General features: G+C 43.5%; 1 protein-coding gene and 1 long non-coding RNA gene across 2 annotated transcripts in view; both read left to right on the forward strand.

Annotated features, from left to right (window-relative positions):
* The window catches only part of LOC144110327 (uncharacterized), a 13,790-nt gene extending 6,080 nt beyond the window's left edge, over positions 1-7,710 (forward strand). The window contains exon 3 of the long non-coding RNA XR_013309807.1: positions 7,582-7,710. This is a non-coding gene — a long non-coding RNA (uncharacterized LOC144110327). The remainder of the gene's footprint in view (positions 1-7,581) is intronic.
* Positions 7,711-14,939: 7,229 nt separating this feature from the next.
* On the forward strand, positions 14,940-17,399 carry LOC144109606 (uncharacterized). Its single transcript, XM_077642424.1, has 3 exons — positions 14,940-15,164; positions 15,843-16,064; positions 17,214-17,399. The coding sequence occupies exons 1-3, from the start codon at positions 14,940-14,942 to the stop codon at positions 17,397-17,399; spliced, it is 633 nt and encodes a 210-aa protein (XP_077498550.1).
* The last annotated feature ends 1,101 nt before the right edge of the window (positions 17,400-18,500 follow it).

Below are 18,500 nucleotides of genomic sequence, written 5' to 3' on the forward strand. Positions count from 1 at the left end.
CATTACTCCTGTTTCCCGCGCAGGTACACGTTACAATAATGAAAAAGTGATTAAAGGATATCGAGCACACGGTAACGCATTTAAATTCTCATTTTTAAGCCAAAAGGATTAGCGAATGTAATAAATTGCCAGGTTGTGTTGTGAACAGCCCGAATATGGAAATGTTCATTGACAGCCTGAGTACCTGGCGTGTGTGATCTTTCTACTGTTCATGCATGATGTGTTTGCTCATTCTGCTATTTTCCCGTCATTTTGTCCTCACCCCTGCTTGGAGTCAGGTGACTGCGCAGTATCTACTGAAAAATATATATAGGTTTGTATGGGTCAGCAAATATGATTATGGCACATTTGGTTTGGCTTTATAGGATGGACGTCCCAAAGCGGCTCAGTCTATGAGGGACGCTGTAGTGGAGGGCTCCGAATAATTTGGACCACCTGGGGTTCTTAACGAGCACTAACAACGAACAGTACAAGGACCATTCACATTTTTCCTCCATCGAAGTGCTACCGTAGCGGGCGGGTTCGAACCCACGACTTGCGTGCACTGTGGGATGTAAGTGCACAGTAATTAACCACGGCTAATCGAAGTTATACGGAGGAGTTATACGGATAAAAACTGCCGATCCAAAAGACGCGGGCTCGATCCCGGCCGCGGCGGTCGAGTTTCGGTGAAGCTGAATTTTTAGAGGCCCGTGTTGTGTGCGATGTCAGTGCACGTTAAAGAACCCCAGGTGGTCGAAATTTCCGGAGCCCTTCACTACGGCGTCTCTCATTGCCTGAGTCGTTTTGGGACGTTAAACCCCCATAAACCACAAACCACTTCCTAGGGCCTTTGCGGGAAAAGCCGTGTATTGTATCGTGTAGTTGTGTGTCGTGTGCTTTCGAGCAACAGGACGTGATTGATTAGCGTATACAGCTCGTCCGATCGAAAGCCCGTTGGCGTATAGTAATATCCGGCACCGCGTGTCGGAAATAATCGGGGGCTGCGTAAACAAGAATCGTATCATGGTAATTTGTTGTCCCATTGATTGATTGCCGTTTTGTAGGCCACGATGAGTTAATGAAATCATTTTAATAATGAAACGATTAAAAATAAAAAAATGGAAAAAAGGGGTTCAAAAGTGTCAAAATGCTCAGAATGAAAAGCCAGAGTGCTTGGTGATGCTAAGAAAAGATATAGAGTGTGTAATTGATCAATTGATTTATTGAAACAATTGAAAAATGAAAATGCATTCAAAGATGCCAAATTGCTCAGAATGGAGAGCAGATGACGAGTCAAAGAACCTAAAGAGTGGCTTCAGCATCAGATGACGCACCAGAGGGCGCACGCTATCGCGTCGACTCATAAGCGCAGCGTGTATAGGAGTCCTCCAAAGTTTTAAATGCATATGCGGTGCCCGTCTGACAGGCGCTTATCGCTTACGACCAATGTGACTGATCTGTCAACTTACCCGGCAATCAGAGCAGGTAACTTGGAAACCCTGAATAAACTGCCAAACATAACACGGCTATTTGAATAAGAATTTGGTCCTCCTGTAATCTGATTCAAACACGCAACGTTTACCACAGGAACATCGAACTCCTTCTTGAGGTACTGGTTCTGCTTGGACATAGGTATTGTTATTAGTTTTATTCATTATTTTTTGTTTGGCAAAAGCTTCCCGCGAGGTAGTGGTTCTGCTTGGACATAGGTAGTATTATTAGTTTTGTTCATTATTTTTTATTTGGCACAAGCTTCCCGCGAGGTAGTGGTTCTGCTTGGACATATGTATTGTTATTAGTTTTAATCATTATTTTTTGTTTGCCAAAAGCTTCCCGCGAGGTTGTGGTTCTTCTTGGACATAGGTATTGTTGTTGGTTTTGTTCATTATTATTTATGTTGCAAAAGCTTCCCGAGAGGTAGTGGTTCTGCTTGACATAGGTATTGTTATTAGTTTTATTCATTATTTTTTGATTGGGAAAAGCTTCCCGTGAGGTTGTGGTTCTGCTTGGACATAGGTAGTGTTATTAGTTTTATTCATTATTTTTTGTTTGGCCAAAGCTTCCCGCTAGGTAGTGGTTCTGCTTGGACATAGGCATTGTTATTAGTTTTATTCATTATTTTTTGTTTGGTAAAAGCTTCCCGTGAGGTAGTGGTTCTGCTTGGACATAGGTAGTATTATTAGTTTTGTTCATTATTTTTTTTGGCAAAAGCTTTTCGCGAGGTAGTGGTTCTGCTTGGACATAGGTAGTGTTATTAGTTTTATTCATTATTTTTTGTTTGGCAAAAGCTTCCCGCGTGGTAGTGGTTCTGCTTGGACATAGGTAGTGTTATTAGCATTATTCTTTATTTTTTGTTTGGCAATAGCTTCCCGCGAGGTAGTGGTTCTGCTTGGACATAGGTATTGTTATTAGTTTTATTCATTATTTTTTGTTTGGCAAAAGCTTCCCGCGAGGTAGTGGTTCTGCTTGGACATAGGTAGTATTATTAGTTTTGTTCATTATTTTTTATTTGGCACAAGCTTCCCGCGAGGTAGTGGTTATGCTTGGACATATGTATTGTTATTAGTTTTAATCATTATTTTTTGTTTGCCAAAAGCTTCCCGCGAGGTTGTGGTTCTGCTTGGACATAGGTATTGTTGTTGGTTTTGTTCATTATTATTTATGTTGCAAAAGCTTCCCGAGAGGTAGTGGTTCTGCTTGACATAGGTATTGTTATTAGTTTTATTCATTATTTTTTGATTGGGAAAAGCTTCCCGTGAGGTTGTGGTTCTGCTTGGACATAGGTAGTGTTATTAGTTTTATTCATTATTTTTTGTTTGGCCAAAGCTTCCCGCTAGGTAGTGGTTCTGCTTGGACATAGGCATTGTTATTAGTTTTATTCATTATTTTTTGTTTGGCAAAAGCTTCCCGCGAGGTAGTGGTTCTGCTTGGAAATATGTATTGTTATTAGTTTTAATCATTATTTTTTGTTTGCCAAAAGCTTCCCGCGAGGTTGTGGTTCTGCTTGGACATAAGTATTGTTGTTGGTTTTGTTCATTATTATTTATGTTGCAAAAGCTTCCCGAGAGGTAGTGGTTCTGCTTGACATAGGTATTGTTATTAGTTTTATTCATTATTTTTTGATTGGGAAAAGCTTCCCGTGAGGTTGTGGTTCTGCTTGGACATAGGTAGTGTTATTAGTTTTATTCATTATTTTTTGTTTGGCCAAAGCTTCCCGCTAGGTAGTGGTTCTGCTTGGACATAGGCATTGTTATTAGTTTTATTCATTATTTTTTGTTTGGTAAAAGCTTCCCGTGAGGTAGTGGTTCTGCTTGGACATAGGTAGTATTATTAGTTTTGTTCATTCTTTTTTTTGGCAAAAGCTTTTCGCGAGGTAGTGGTTCTGCTTGGACATAGGTAGTGTTATTAGTTTTATTCATTATTTTTTGTTTGGCAAAAGCTTCCCGCGTGGTAGTGGTTCTGCTTGGACATAGGTAGTGTTATTAGCATTATTCATTATTTTTTGTTTGGCAATAGCTTCCCGCGAGGTAGTGGTTCTGCTTGGACATAGGTATTGTTATTAGTTTTATTCATTATTTTTTGTTTGGTAAAAACTTCCCGTGAGGTAGTGGTTCTGCTTGGACATAGGTAGTATTATTAGTTTTATTCATTATTTTTTGTTTGGCAAAAGCTTCCCGCGAGGTAGTGGTTCTGCTTGGACAGAGGTAGTATTATTAGTTTTGTTCATTATTTTTTATTTGGCACAAGCTTCCCGCGAGGTAGTGGTTCTGCTTGGACATATGTATTGTTATTAGTTTTATTCATTATTTTTTGTTTGGTAAAAGCTTCCCGTGAGGTAGTGGTTCTGCTTGGACATAGGTAGTATTATTAGTTTTGTTCATTATTTTTTTTGGCAAAAGCTTTTCGCGAGGTAGTGGTTCTGCTTGGACATAGGTAGTGTTATTAGTTTTATTCATTATTTTTTGTTTGGCAAAAGCTTCCCGCGTGGTAGTGGTTCTGCTTGGACATAGGTAGTGTTATTAGCATTATTCATTATTTTTTGTTTGGCAATAGCTTCCCGCGAGGTAGTGGTTTTGCTTGGACATAGGTATTGTTATTAGATTTATTCATTATTTTTTGTTTGGTAAAAGCTTCCCGTGAGGTAGTGGTTCTGCTTGGACATAGGTAGTATTATTAGTTTTATTCATTATTTTTTGTTTGGCAAAAGCTTTCCGCGAGGTAGTGGTTCTGCTTGGACATAGGTAGTATTATTTGTTTTGTTCATTATTTTTTATTTGGCACAAGCTTCCCGCGAGGTAGTGGTTATGCTTGGACATATGTATTGTTATTAGTTTTAATCATTATTTTTTGTTTGCCAAAAGCTTCCCGCGAGGTTGTGGTTCTGCTTGGACATAGGTATTGTTGTTGGTTTTGTTCATTATTATTTATGTTGCAAAAGCTTCCCGAGAGGTAGTGGTTCTGCTTGACATAGGTATTGTTATTAGTTTTATTCATTATTTTTTGATTGGGAAAAGCTTCCCGTGATGTTGTGGTTCTGCTTGGACATAGGTAGTGTTATTAGTTTTATTCATTATTTTTTGTTTGGCCAAAGCTTCCCGCTAGGTAGTGGTTCTGCTTGGACATAGGCATTGTTATTAGTTTTATTCATTATTTTTTGTTTGGCAAAAGCTTCCCGCGAGGTAGTGGTTCTGCTTGGACATAGGTAGTATTATTAGTTTTGTTCATTATTTTTTATTTGGCACAAGCTTCCCGCGAGGTAGTGGTTCTGCTTGGACATATGTATTGTTATTAGTTTTAATCATTATTTTTTGTTTGCCAAAAGCATCCCGCGAGGTTGTGGTTCTGCTTGGACATAGGTATTGTTGTTGGTTTTGTTCATTATTATTTATGTTGCAAAAGCTTCCCGAGAGGTAGTGGTTCTGCTTGACATAGGTATTGTTATTAGTTTTATTCATTATTTCTTGATTGGGAAAAGCTTCCCGTGAGGTTGTGGTTCTGCTTGGACATAGGTAGTGTTATTAGTTTTATTCATTATTTTTTGTTTGGCCAAAGCTTCCCGCTAGGTAGTGGTTCTGCTTGGACATAGGCATTGTTATTAGTTTTATTCATTATTTTTTGTTTAGTAAAAGCTTCCCATCAGGTAGTGGTTCTGCTTGGACATAGGTATTTTTATTAGTTTTCTTCATTATTTTTTTTTTGGCAGAAGCTTTTCGCGAGGTAGTGGTTCTGCTTGGACATAGGTAGTGTTATTAGTTTTATTCATTATTTTTTGTTTGGCAAAAGCTTCCCGCGTGGTAGTGGTTCTGCTTGGACATAGGTAGTGTTATTAGCATTATTCATTATTTTTTGTTTGGCAATAGCTTCCCGCGAGGTAGTGGTTCTGCTTGGACATAGGTATTGTTATTAGTTTTATTCATTATTTTTTGTTTGGTAAAAGCTTCCCGTGAGGTAGTCGTTCTGCTTGGACATAGGTAGTATTATTAGTTTTATTCATTATTTTTTGTTTGGCAAAAGCTTCCCGCGAGGTAGTGGTTCTGCTTGGACATAGGTAGTATTATTAGTTTTGTTCATTATTTTTTATTTGGCACAAGCTTCCCGCGAGGTAGTGGTTCTGCTTGGACATATGTATTGTTATTAGTTTTAATCATTATTTTTTGTTTGCCAAAAGCTTCCCGCGAGGTTGTGGTTCTGCTTGGACATAGGTATTGTTGTTGGTTTTGTTCATTATTATTTATGTTGCAAAAGCTTCCCGAGAGGTAGTGGTTCTGCTTGACATAGGTATTGTTATTAGTTTTATTCATTATTTTTTGATTGGGAAAAGCTTCTCGTGGGGTTGTGGTTCTGCTTGGACATAGGTAGTGTTATTAGTTTATTCATTATTTTTTGTTTGGCCAAAGCTTCCCGCAAGGTAGTGGTTCTGCTTGGACATAGGCATTGTTATTAGTTTTATTCATTATTTTTTGTTTGGTAAAAGCTTCCCGTCAGGTAGTGGTTCTGCTTGGACATAGGTATTTTTATTAGTTTTCTTCATTATTTTTTTTTTGGCAGAAGCTTTTCGCGAGGTAGTGGTTCTGCTTGGACATAGGTAGTGTTATTAGTTTTATTCATTATTTTTTGTTTGGCAAAAGCTTCCCGCGTGGTAGTGGTTCTGCTTGGACATAGGTAGTGTTATTAGCATTATTCATTATTTTTTGTTTGGCAATAGCTTCCCGTGAGGTAGTGGTTCTGCTTGGACATAGGTATTGTTATTAGTTTTATTCATTATTTTTTGTTTGGCAGAAGCTTCCCGCGAGGTTGTGGTTCTGCTTGGACATAGGTATTTTTATTGGTTTTGTTCATTATTTTTTATGTTGCAAAAGCTTCCCGAGAGGTAGTGGTTCTGCTTGACATAGGTATTTTTATTAGTTTTATTCATTATTTTTTGTTTGCCAATAGCTTCCTGATGTTTCATTTCTATGTGCGTGAATGGAATTTGCTCTTCTGGCGGTTTATGCAAAATAAAAGGGAAGGAAGACATTGCTTCCAGCCACGGGAACTGCTGTCGCTATCTTAGACACCTGAGCTGCGGCTGGGCGAAGGTGAAATGACACGGGTGAAGATTTGAATGCGAAAAGGGGGTAGAAGAAGTAGGAAGTATATGGGTGAGCGAAATACATCAACCTACTACGCAGAATCACACACACATGCACACTAAACATAAAGTAAAAGTTCTCGCGCACTGGTGTCCAGGCCCAGTTCCCTACAAGACGCGACCAGTCAATGTGAATATAGCCGCACGTGCGCTATATTTACAAGCCGTGCGCGTGTTGCCTTGTTTCACCTTGTATCATGCGCACGGCACACTATACTACACTATAGCTACAAGGGTGTGGTGCCCGGCTGCCTTTCGTCCACGAGGAGCTCACGTGGAGCATCCTGTCACTGGTCGGACAATTAGAGCTTATACTTCATACGACTGCTGCATTGCAAGGGTGCCTATGTGCCCTTAATACCAGACTCGAAGCGTAATCTCGAGAACAATTTTGCTCTTTGCCAGGCACGCAGGGAAATTAGATGCAATTAATGTCATGGTGCCGGGAATGACGACAGTGATGACCGCCACCACGAAGTAGAAGAGAAGACTACGGAGAACAACCCTTACAAAAGTTTTTTTAGACAGTTTATAGACTGTCCATGGACAAGACTTCTGTCTATGAAGTGTATAAACTGTAATAAGGGAGTAATTACTCATTTACATCCACCCAAGCGCTGCCATACGGCTTTTACAAATCTACTCCACCTTGGAGGATTCCCCTAAACATTTGACCAAGTGTATAGACTGTCTGTAGACAAACCGTAGAGAACAGTATATGGGCAGTACAAATCGTGTAGACCGTCTATAGACAATCTATAGATTTATGGCCGTACACTTTTAGTGGACTTTTGTCTATAGCTAGTTTATAGACTATGAATTGACGAAAATAAATATATATAGGAAGGCAATAGACGCTATAAAAGCTATAGGTTGTCTATAGACCATTTTTTAAGTAAATTAACTGTTTGTGCTTTGAAACTATGTGTATGCTCTGGTTTAGTGGTCTCCTACGTGTTCTATCGCAGGTACACCTTTCAGCGGCAGTACAGCAAGGGTTTCGAATACAGCATCTCCTCTATCCCGAGTCGCTACTGCGCGGCGTTGGTGTACTACGCTAAGACCGTTGATATGTCTGGCAATATCCGCTACAAGGAAGAGGGAAGACATATCGACGAAGCTCTGACCACGCTCTTCCAAGCTGCTAGTGACCCGTTCCGAAAGCGCACCATTCCCATCTACCTGACTATCGGCGGGTCGCGGAAAGATAGCCGCCCAATATTGAATACCTTGAAGGACCCCTCACCGTTCGGGGAGTTCGTCAGATCCCTCAGGGGTTCCTCCAATTTTCAGGTAACGTGCGCCAACAACAAGCTATAGTTACGTTTGCTTTCGACCAGCCTTACGGGCATACTTTGCAAGTTCCAACAGTTGAACTGAATGACACCAATCGCTGCTGAGTGTCGCGTAAAGGTTGCGTGTATAAATCTTTGCCAGTATAGTGCGGTTTTCTTTCGAAGCGAAAAGCTTCACTACGCTAGGTAAAGCAGTCGTCGCGTAGGCCGGAGGATGACCTTGAACGACCTTCAGGCCAACCACGTTAGCCATGTCTGACCAAATGTGATACAGTTACGGTGTCGAGCCCTTGACGCATGGCCTTTAGTTTACCTTTGATCTCTGAGCTTTAACACTGGGTGACCTTTAGGTTGACCTTTGACCTTAAGAACATCCGGTGGGGTGATGTGAAGCCACGTGATGACATCCGATGGGGGTGTCGTAAGACCATGTGATACACGTCATAGCCACGCGGTAGTGTGGGTACATGTAGAACGGTTGTGACGAGCGTGTAGCGGAGCTGCCATGGACAAGCCTCAGACACTTAGCAAGCGTGCTTGCTTTTCGATGAATTCTAGGGTTAGCCAAGTTACGCCACTGCCAATTTTTTCGATGCAAGAAGGCTAGAACAGGAACTTCAAGAATCGAACGTGTCGTTCACTCTCCAAACGTGCGCGACATAGACAGTTTGGAGACGTTGAAATTGAAATGTAAAAATTTTAATAGCCGCACTCTTTCGGTGTACCCTAGAAAACTGCCTTTACTGCAGCGATGCTGTAACTAGCGCGGAAAATCCCCAGTTCCATCCAGATTAAAAACACTCTCTCCGCTCATAAATTTCTATTGATTAGCGCTCAATAACACAATGTTTGGATACTTCGTTAAGTATAAGTAAAAATTGTTTACCTTGACTAGAGATTGTATTATAAAGCATTCGCGTTTGCCGTTCAATCTCGTTTCGGGATTTACCATGCAACAAAAATTCTCGTTTACATTTCTCAAACTATCAGGAGCACTTCCTTTCCTTGCCAAAATGAGGAATGTTATTGGAATAAATAAGTGGAGTGACTCAGTACTACTGCCTTTTAGTGCACATGCAAAGAGTTGGACGGGCTATCTATAGGAGGATTGTATTCTATTATTCATATAATTGCAGCCTTGTACTGGCATCTAAATAATATGTATAATCAATTTTACACATTATGACTAAATGACTTACGAAATTGTTTTTGGTAAGCCCGTGTTGATCACTGCCACAATATCTATGCAACTAGAAGCTGCTAGCATGTTGTCGCACTTTGATTAAAGTGTGATCTCAGTTGATCGGTACCTTGTGAAGCCGTGTCGAAAGTCAATAAATGAAGCACATTGCGCAGTGCTTCTAAAATTTTAATCTGTAGCATATCGTCTAGGTCGTGAATCGATAAATTGACGCTTGCGTAATAATTCTTGAGCGCATTTGTATGTACACGTTTATTGCGTAGGTACGACTCCTTATAGCTTCGTTATTGCTGGAGCCGCCGTGGTGGTTCAGTGGTTATGGTGCTCGGTTGCTTGCTCCAAGGACGCGGGTTTGATCCTGGCCACGGCGTCGCATTTGTTAGATGTAAAATGCTGGTTCCCCGTGTAGTGTGATATCAGTGCACGTTAAAGAGCCCCAGGTGGTCGAAATTTCTGGAGCCCTTCACTACGGCGTCTCTCGTAGCCTGAGTCACTTTGGTACGTTAAACCCATGTAAACCAAACCAGCTTTGCGGGACAATCGCGTACTCCTGGTTTAATGCTTGCGAACACTTGTAAACACTCTTCACATTACCACGCTTCTGGTTACTTTTCTTGCGTTCTTGAAAATGCAGCTTAGGCCGGCCCATAGTGTACTTTAATAAGCAGGTTTAACGATCCTTTGAATTCTTACTGAAGGACGACTTTGGCACAGTGCCAGGGCCCAACGCTGTGCATATGACATAAGTGCCAGAGTTCACATTGCGGATGTTGAGTGTCCACTTACAGCTAGCTAAACAGAAAGGGCTGCCACTATGACGTCACACCTGACGGGCTGCTGGCCCAGTAGAGCCGGGCTGCGACATGCGGCAAGAAATATTTACTACCGGCATGCCATTTCGTGCTTCGGTGATGCGCTACCTACCCGCCGCGGTGGCTCAGTGGTTAGGCCGCTCGGCTACTGATCCGGAGTTCCCGGGTTCGAACCCGACCGCGGCGGCTGCGTTTTTATGGAGGCAAAACGCTAAGGCGTCCGTGTGCTGTGAGATCTCAGTGCACGTTAAAGATCCCCAGGTGGTCTAAATTATTCCGGAGCCCTCCACTACGGCGCCTCTTTCTTCTTTCATTCCCTCCTTTATCCGTTCCCTTACGGCGCGGTTCAGGTGTCCGCCGATATATGAGACAGATACTGCGCCATTTCCTTTCCCCAAAAACCAATTATTATTATTGTGCGCTACTGGTGGCGTTTAAATTATGACCTCGGATTCTATGCTTCCGCCTGGTGTTCTCCTAAAAACTGGCTCTTAACTGACATTGTATCTGCCGCCCGTAGTCGAATGCAAGACGAGAAAACAGCGGCTTTTCTCCGTTAAGAAACCCCCTTCCAGCCATTGGCAGTGGCTGATTATCATCCAGCATAACTATGCAGGGAGTGGTGTGACAGTGCAGAGACCGTGCTATTCCCGACAATGCAGGGAGAGGACTATCCCACTTCATCCGACACTCCCCGCATTCTGACGCTAGCAGGTTCTTCAGGATCGGCCGACGCTGTGGGCTGGAACGGGGTTCTTTGACGAGGAAAAGCTGCTTTTTTCATCACTTTATTAAAGCGAAAGTTTTACCAGACTATTACCCCTGCCACACTAGCAAATTTAATGTCATTCCAATCGAATGTCACTCGATGCCTCGAATGTCATTCGGTGTCTTTCGGTGCTACACGGTAAAAAATAATGTCATTCGATGGCAGTAACGATCAGTGAAAAAAAAATAGTACAATTCAAGCACATCAACGCGCATAAAGTGTTACAAATTGTTGTGTAGTGTTTTAAAAGCGGGTGAGAACATTTCTGGGCAATATTATAAGCTTAAAATATTATTTCTCGCCATTCTGCGGCACCTCAGCCATCAAAAGCCAAGCCAAGTACAAAGTCAACCGCAAATCCGAAAACTGTAAACAAACAAAATGGCTGACACGGTGGCGCGCAGCGACGCGTGGAGCTTGGAAATGACTTCTGAAAGGTGAAGTGCTCAGTGACATATTTAAGTACTTCCGAGCTAAACGAACATGTAACGCCAACCAGAAAGAAACACGCAACCCAATATGATCATGGTCGGCTGCTGCCGTTGGCTGCTGCTGGGACCGAGAGCTACAAGTGTGAAGAAGTTCGCACCAAAATTAACATTTTTTAGCAGAACTAAATAAATACAATTTCTAACTTTGACAGTGCGCAGACGACTTTTTTCGCGTTGTTGTTTCTGCTGCGCGTATGGTGTCTAGAGTACACACATTCGGTTCGACATCGAATGCGAATGAGTTTCGTGAATTCATTCGATAGCGAATGTCATTCGAACCTAATGACATTAAATGTTCCCGTGCAGCAGCAGATTAATCGCATTAGGTGCGAATGCCATTCGAAACGAATGACATTAAATTTGCTAGTGTGACAGGGGTATATGCCGGCGGGGATCGTGTCCGCAAAATGTGTCGGCAGCAGATGTGGGCAACTCAGAAGAGGTAGCGTCAAACGAGTGGGTGTAATCGAAAGAAGATGATGTGAGGATGCTGCCAAAAAAAAATCGAAATCGGATGAATAGTTAATTAGAGCCAAAGAGGTCGAATAAGTGGAGGGGTTCAGAGCAAAAGTGCTGCGAGATTTGAAAACGCCGGAAGTAGGCAGAGCTACAGCGTAGTGTCAGATTTGAAAAACCGGAAGTGTGGACGGAACCAAAGCGTGGCGCCAAGTTTGAAAACTCGAAATGGGCAATCACGTGACCAGTGATAAGTGATCGATACGTAACCAAAATATAGAAAAAAATGATAAATTAGACGCAATTAGGCAATTAATGAGAATGAAAAGATAATGGACGGGTATATAGTGAGTGGGCGGGAACGAGGCATGGTAGAAAATTTGAAAAATCGAAATGGTTGCCGGAATGAAACGAGGGTATAATCAGAGTTAATCGATAACCAATCAATCATGTGAACGAGAATGCAACCATGGTGCCATATTTTAAAGGCGACCAGTGTCGAGGATGCATCAACGCTTTCGCCCTCTTCCAAAGCGTGTAGCCGCAGTGATCTCTAATTTTTCGGCTATAGGGAACTATCACAAAAGTTCACTCCTTACTGTAGAAAAATATGGGATATAGTTTCAATCAATCAATTTATTTAGCATTTCTTTCAATACAGAAATAAACCTCCGAAAATAAACTTTTTAAATGATATAAAAAAAGCCGTTGTAGATTTTTTTCATGCCATATCTGACCATATAGCAGTGAAAGTAAATTAATAAATTCCTGAATGCTCACACTTTGAAGTAAGTTTACCCCTGTAGTACTTCAGATAAGGTTAGGCATGAAAATTTCTCTGCTTATGAATTCTACAAAGCATAGTTATGCCTGATCACGTTCGGTAACTCCTGTTTTGGACTCATTTTCTAGCCAGCGCAAAGGTAACTGAGGAAAATATACGTTTCTGTAAATGGCACTGAATTAGAAAATGCTGCTTCGATAGTGTCTGTTGCATAAGTGTTGTCCCATCTTATCCGCAAATTATGGCTTAAAGGTTCAAGATCAGCAAAGCGATAGTTCTAATTACTTTATTTCCTTTATAACGGGCGATATCGATCAGCATAGGCATTCCTATGAAGCCAGATTCCTGTCTTGTGCCTTAGCGGTCATTCTACCAGTCTTAGTTTTCAGTAAATATACTCAGTACGAAAGGGCTTTCCTTGTCGACTCGCGCGCGTTTCGCTGTATTGTTGGCGAAACCCTTCGACTCGAGCGAAATTGATGTTTATTCGGAAAATACCTAGTCTAGTTATTAAAATTATTCTCTTCAAGAATATAAAGATGCAGACTGTTATCATTCAATTGCTTAAACTCTAGTTAAGAATAGCCATGACCCTGTTAATATTAGCAAAGTGCGGTCTGTACGAAACCGAAAACGTTTTAGAGCGAGAGCCGTACTCCTCGGGTTTCAACTTCCGATTTCGATGTGGATGAGACAATGACCTTCAATACCTCACAAGGTCGAACCGAACTTGACTGCCTGGTGGTATGTCCCAATTTATGGTGTGTGACCACGTGATCATGTGAGTATGACCATTGGGCACCTCATCTTGACATTTGATTTGAGAAAGTGGACACCACATCGACAATTACCTTCAATGCCCCGCAAGGTCAAACCGAACTTGACTGCCTGGTGGTATGGCCCAAGTTATGGTAGTGTGACCACGTGATCATGTGCGTATGACCATTGGGCACCTGATCTTGACATCTCATTTGAGAAAGTGGGCACCACATCGACAATGTCCTTCAATGCCTCACAAGGCCAAACCGAACTTAACTGCCTGGTGGTATGGCCCAAGTTATGGTAGTGTGACCACGTGATCATGTGAGTATGACCATTGGGCACCTGACCTTGACATTTGATTTGAGAAAGTGGACACCACATCGACAATGACCTTCAATGCATCACAAGGTCCAACCGAACTTAATGACTGGTCGTATGGCCCAAGTTATGGTAGTGTGACCACGTGATCATATGAGCATGACCATTGGGCACCTGATCTTGGCATTTGATTTGAGAAAGGGGGCACCACATCGACAATGACCTTCAGTGCCTCACAAGGTCAAACCGAACTTAACTGGGTATGGTAGTATGGCCACTTGAACATATGGCTTTGACCATTGGGTGCCTGCATGGCCCAAAAGCCTCAGGACTCATTTTGTGCATAAGAAAGTGTAAGCTGCTAATCTATATGTACTATTGTAACTTGCACTTTTGTATTTTGCCTTATGTGTATGTACTATAGTGTAATATTGATACTGTATATCTTCTGTAAAAGTGTTCTTTCTTACTATTTTTTCCTTACTGTAATGTGATTGTAATGTGTATGTCTTATGTTGGTTGGTGTGCCTTTCATGCTGCGTTAAAGTAGCAACTTGCTCGCTACTGTCATGTAATGGTCCCGTGGACCTTTGTCACGCTTTGTGCACAGCTTTTAGCCCAGGGTTACCAGCCAGATTTCTCTGGTAAATACGTTGCATTGATTGGTTGATTGACCTTGACACTTGATTTGAGACAGTGGGCACCTGACCTTGACATTTGACCTTGACATTTGATTTGAGACCATTCAGACAATGCTTAACTGAGCTTTCGCTCGTACAACGAGGTTCAAGCCACGTTGAACCCCAGCTGTTTTTTTTTCGCTGCTCAAAGTGAACACCGTATATTCAAAAACACTATCTAGTACTCGCCTGCTGTTTCAACTTCCTTGCCGCTACTAATCGGGAGGCAAACTGCATGTCACTGCTAAGAGGAACGGAATAAAACGATACCCCTGTGGGCTAAGCACAAGTGGTGCCATAGCACACAACATGTGGTGTGGCATTTCTTGAAAGATTGATCTGCGAAACGTCTGGAACAAAAGTGGCAACCTAACGCTTGCGTTTGCCTTTTGAAATGTCTGATATCGGTGCTTTAAAATTTCCATGTAAGGTCCTTAGCAGCAGAGGTAAAACGTACAATATTGGAAGTGTATTGGTGAAGGCCGGTCCTAGAAAGGACCAGTGTGAAACCATTAGTTTCCAATATTGGTCCAATTACCTGTGCTGCTTGAGACGTATGTTGGCGTTATTACGTCAGGACCGCTTTTTTTAGCCCTATGATTACGACAAAAACTACGACTCGCTCGACTCGTCTTTATTTGCAGGGCATAAACATGGACTGGAACTGGCCTGGAGACATCTGCACCGGTTATTCCGGCAAGACACCTGATTATATCAAGGCTTTTACTGATGCTGTTAAAAATGAGAAATTCGGCGTTATGCTTACGGTGCCCCCGTTGCTGAGTTACCTCGACAAGTACGGACTTCCGAAAGTGCTCCCGGACCTGAACTACGTCATTGTGACTACGCACAAGCTGCGTCGCCCGGGCGTGGTTGCGTGCGCTGGCGAGCGGAGCCTGGCAGCCAAAGCATTCCGCAAGATTCGGGACAGCTTCGCTTCTGCGGACAGAGAAATTCGCCGCAAGTTCGCGTACAGCATTTCGGTACGCCGCAGCACACAGATGTCGCTATAACCGCAGCGTCCGCGTGGCGGTCATCATTTCCTTCAGCAAAGAGAGCATGACCACAGTGTGAATGGAGGGGTGGCTGAATGCTAATGGCGTCCCTGTTGAAATGGTGTATTTACTACGCTAGGTAAAGCAGCCGTCGCGTAGGCCGGAGAATGACCTTGAACTACCTTCAGCCCAACCAGGTTAGCCATGTATGACCATATGCGGTACAGTTATGGTGCCGAACCCTTGACCCCTGACCTTGACCCATGACATTTAGTTGAACTTTGACCTTTGACATTAAGTGACCTTTGGGTTGACCTTTGACCTTAAGAACATCCCGTGGGGTGATGTAAAGCCACGGGATGACATCCGATGGGGGTGTCGTAAGACCATGTGATACCACGTCATATATAGCCACGTGGTCGTGCGGGTATATATAGAACGGCTGCCGCGAGCGTGTAGCAGAGCTGCTATGGACGAGCCTCAGACGCTTAGCAAGCGTCCTTGCTTTTCGCTGAGTTCCAGGGTTTGCCAAGCTAAGCCAATGCCAATTTTTTCTGCTCAGTAGGGAAAAAACTGTTAGGGCGGTTTCAAGCGAGCGATACCATACTCCTTTGTGAGCCTCGTCGCACGATAGCCACTGTTTTTTTGTTTTGTTTTTATTTTCAGATAGGCGCTGACATCTTCAAGCTGGAACACACGGCGGAAGTGAAACATCTGGCGCCCATCAAGCGACTCTCGGCTGTGTTCAATGGCCGAGAAATTATGCTGGGCAAGACAAGCTACCCGGACGTGTGTGATCTCCTGGTGGTAGATCGGAACTCCGACGAAGAGTGTCGCGTGGTCGCTGGCAGTCGGACACAGAGCAAGCAACACGGGCTTGAGCAGGAGGTGGGCCTTGCCGAGTGAAATTCCTCTTAGCTGCTAAGAAAGAGCACCTGGTGTCATCGCCACCGCCACAAACATGCCTCTTTGTGAAGCTTATCATCCACAATGGCTTCCACACCGCCTATCCTCTAAAGTCACGGCGTCTAAGCAACAAACCCGTTCCTGCCCTAAGCTTGCATACGTGGCTTCCTATGTAGGCTCAAAGGGCAACGGCACCACTTTTTCAGAATGCCGCTATATTCAAGGATTCAAATCTATATTGGCCGTAGGTAAAGCATGCCAAGTGTTTTTGCACTAGCATTAGAAATAGCGACGTAATCGGTGATTGAATTTTAGGCTTCTCCTCAATGCACTAAAGAAGTGCGGGAAAGTTTGTGACGTCGTCTTTGCGCTGTGTGAATGAAAGCATGAAATGCCAACTTGCCCAACAACTGATTTTAATCGCACAGTACATGGTTCCTTCGCATTTCACCTCCATCGAAATGCGTCCGCCGCGACCGTAATCGAACCCGCGTCTTTCGGGTCAGTAGCCGAGCACCGTAACAACTGAGCCACTGTAGCGGCCTTAAGAACTTTCGAATCGTATACCGAAATGCTTCATTTGGCTGCGGCCCCATTCGGGCACTGCGCAAAGAAAAAGTACTATTTAGGCAACACACAATTTTTACGTGATGTGCTCAAGCTGCTTTCCGCAATTGCGATGCACAGCTGATTAAAGCGTGTGTGTGGGAATTTTTTTCCAGTCATATTCCAGCACGTTTCTTCAGATCTTCGAGGTAGGCCGGTTCGGTGTCGAAAAACCTGATCTTCGACATGCTCCCAGAGAAAGAAATCAATGTGTGATCTCATGAGGGTGACCTAACTAGGAGGCCAGGCTGTAGCCACCACGCCCAGTCTATTAAGAACTCTTCCACGAGTTGTACAGCTGGAAAAGAAAAATTAAGATGTGATCCGTCATGCTGGCGCCACATGCCTACTGCGTATGCGCAAGCACATTGTCAGACTGGCTGACGTGAACCATACAGTTTTAGCGTTTGGAGATACAATAAGGACGTAATTTTTCTGACAACTCACGCTCAAAATGTGCTCACAAAAGCCTGATTGCAGGTATTTTTTTTTTCTCTGGCGAAATTTACCTTCGACCGAATGCAGGTGGCAGCACTGGCGGAGCCCCAAGAGCTTCAGCGTCGCATCAGCAGCTCGTACGAAGAGGGAATGGGCGACGCACCCGTCGCTGTGTTCGACGTCTTCCTGGACGACGACCCCCAGAGGCGCTGCACAGAGACCAACATGGAGGCGCCTCTGCTCCAGACGATCGCCGAGACTGGGCCCTCTTGATAGCTGCGACGACTATAGCCCTCCGCAAAGACATGGCACCGTAACTGCCAAGCGTGCTGCGGGCATATTTTTATAGTTTTTGGTTTATCCGTTTACTACTTTTCTTTTTCGTCAGGGTGAGATAAGTGTGAGACAGCTGTGCGCAAATATTGCTGCATACGTCAACGTGATCACATACCAAAGCAAAGGCAAGCCTCAACTATCGTACGCCTACATTGTCGGACGTTTACGTGATCGCACACCTAGCTGCAGGCACACGACGTGTACGATAAATACACGAGGGGTGCACGATTGCATAGTTCGGCGTCACAGAACTAAAAAAAATATATTGCACAGCTATATAATATGAGCTGCTGTAGACTTGCATTCTCTTAATCGACTGGTGTGGTGTTAAACCAAATTCGAATTAGGTCCGCCCATGCCTGCGTACGGAGAGAAGCTGCGCATATGCCTAATTGGTGTAATCCGATTATCGCCGCATTTTCTTGCCTTCACCTCTGCAGGCGGCAGTTAGTGAATTCGACATGCGCACGTCTTTCGCCGTGATACGGTCAACATCCTGGGCCAGGAGCAGACCACGCGATTCGTAAATGGGACCTCACATGACGCCTTGTCCATGGGTTAATGGTCCGACTTTTGAATCCACCTCAACCTTCTGTTATCGGCGTTAATAGCGTTTCACAAACCTGCACCGTGACAATGTTCCGGCTCTAGTTTACAAAAGAAGGGTAGCTGCTGTAAAGCCTAGTTTGGGACATTGCAATGCTGGCCTCCGCCTGTGCACTCATCGCAGCTTTGGCAGTGCAGCAAAGAACTACTGAGGCAGAGCACAGAGAAACGGCAAAGGCGGCCATACTATTGCAAACATTCCCCTTTCTTCAAAGCCGGTGGCGGCCCCATGTGAGCACCAGGTGTCGCACTATTTTAAGAAAGTGGCCGGCGGGTGTCATGTACAGTCGTTGACAGAAATATACAGCCCAAGGGATCTACTTCGCACATTCGACAGTCCTAATTTTGGGAGGGTCTAAGACTTCAGTTGCTCCCGCCTTCGTGAGATTGGGGTCCCTGTGTACGCAAGAGGAGCCGCGCTGCGAGGCTCAG

The sequence above is a fragment of the Amblyomma americanum genome, chromosome 11 (assembly GCF_052857255.1).
Source record: "Amblyomma americanum isolate KBUSLIRL-KWMA chromosome 11, ASM5285725v1, whole genome shotgun sequence".
Lineage (NCBI taxonomy): Eukaryota > Metazoa > Arthropoda > Arachnida > Ixodida > Ixodidae > Amblyomma > Amblyomma americanum.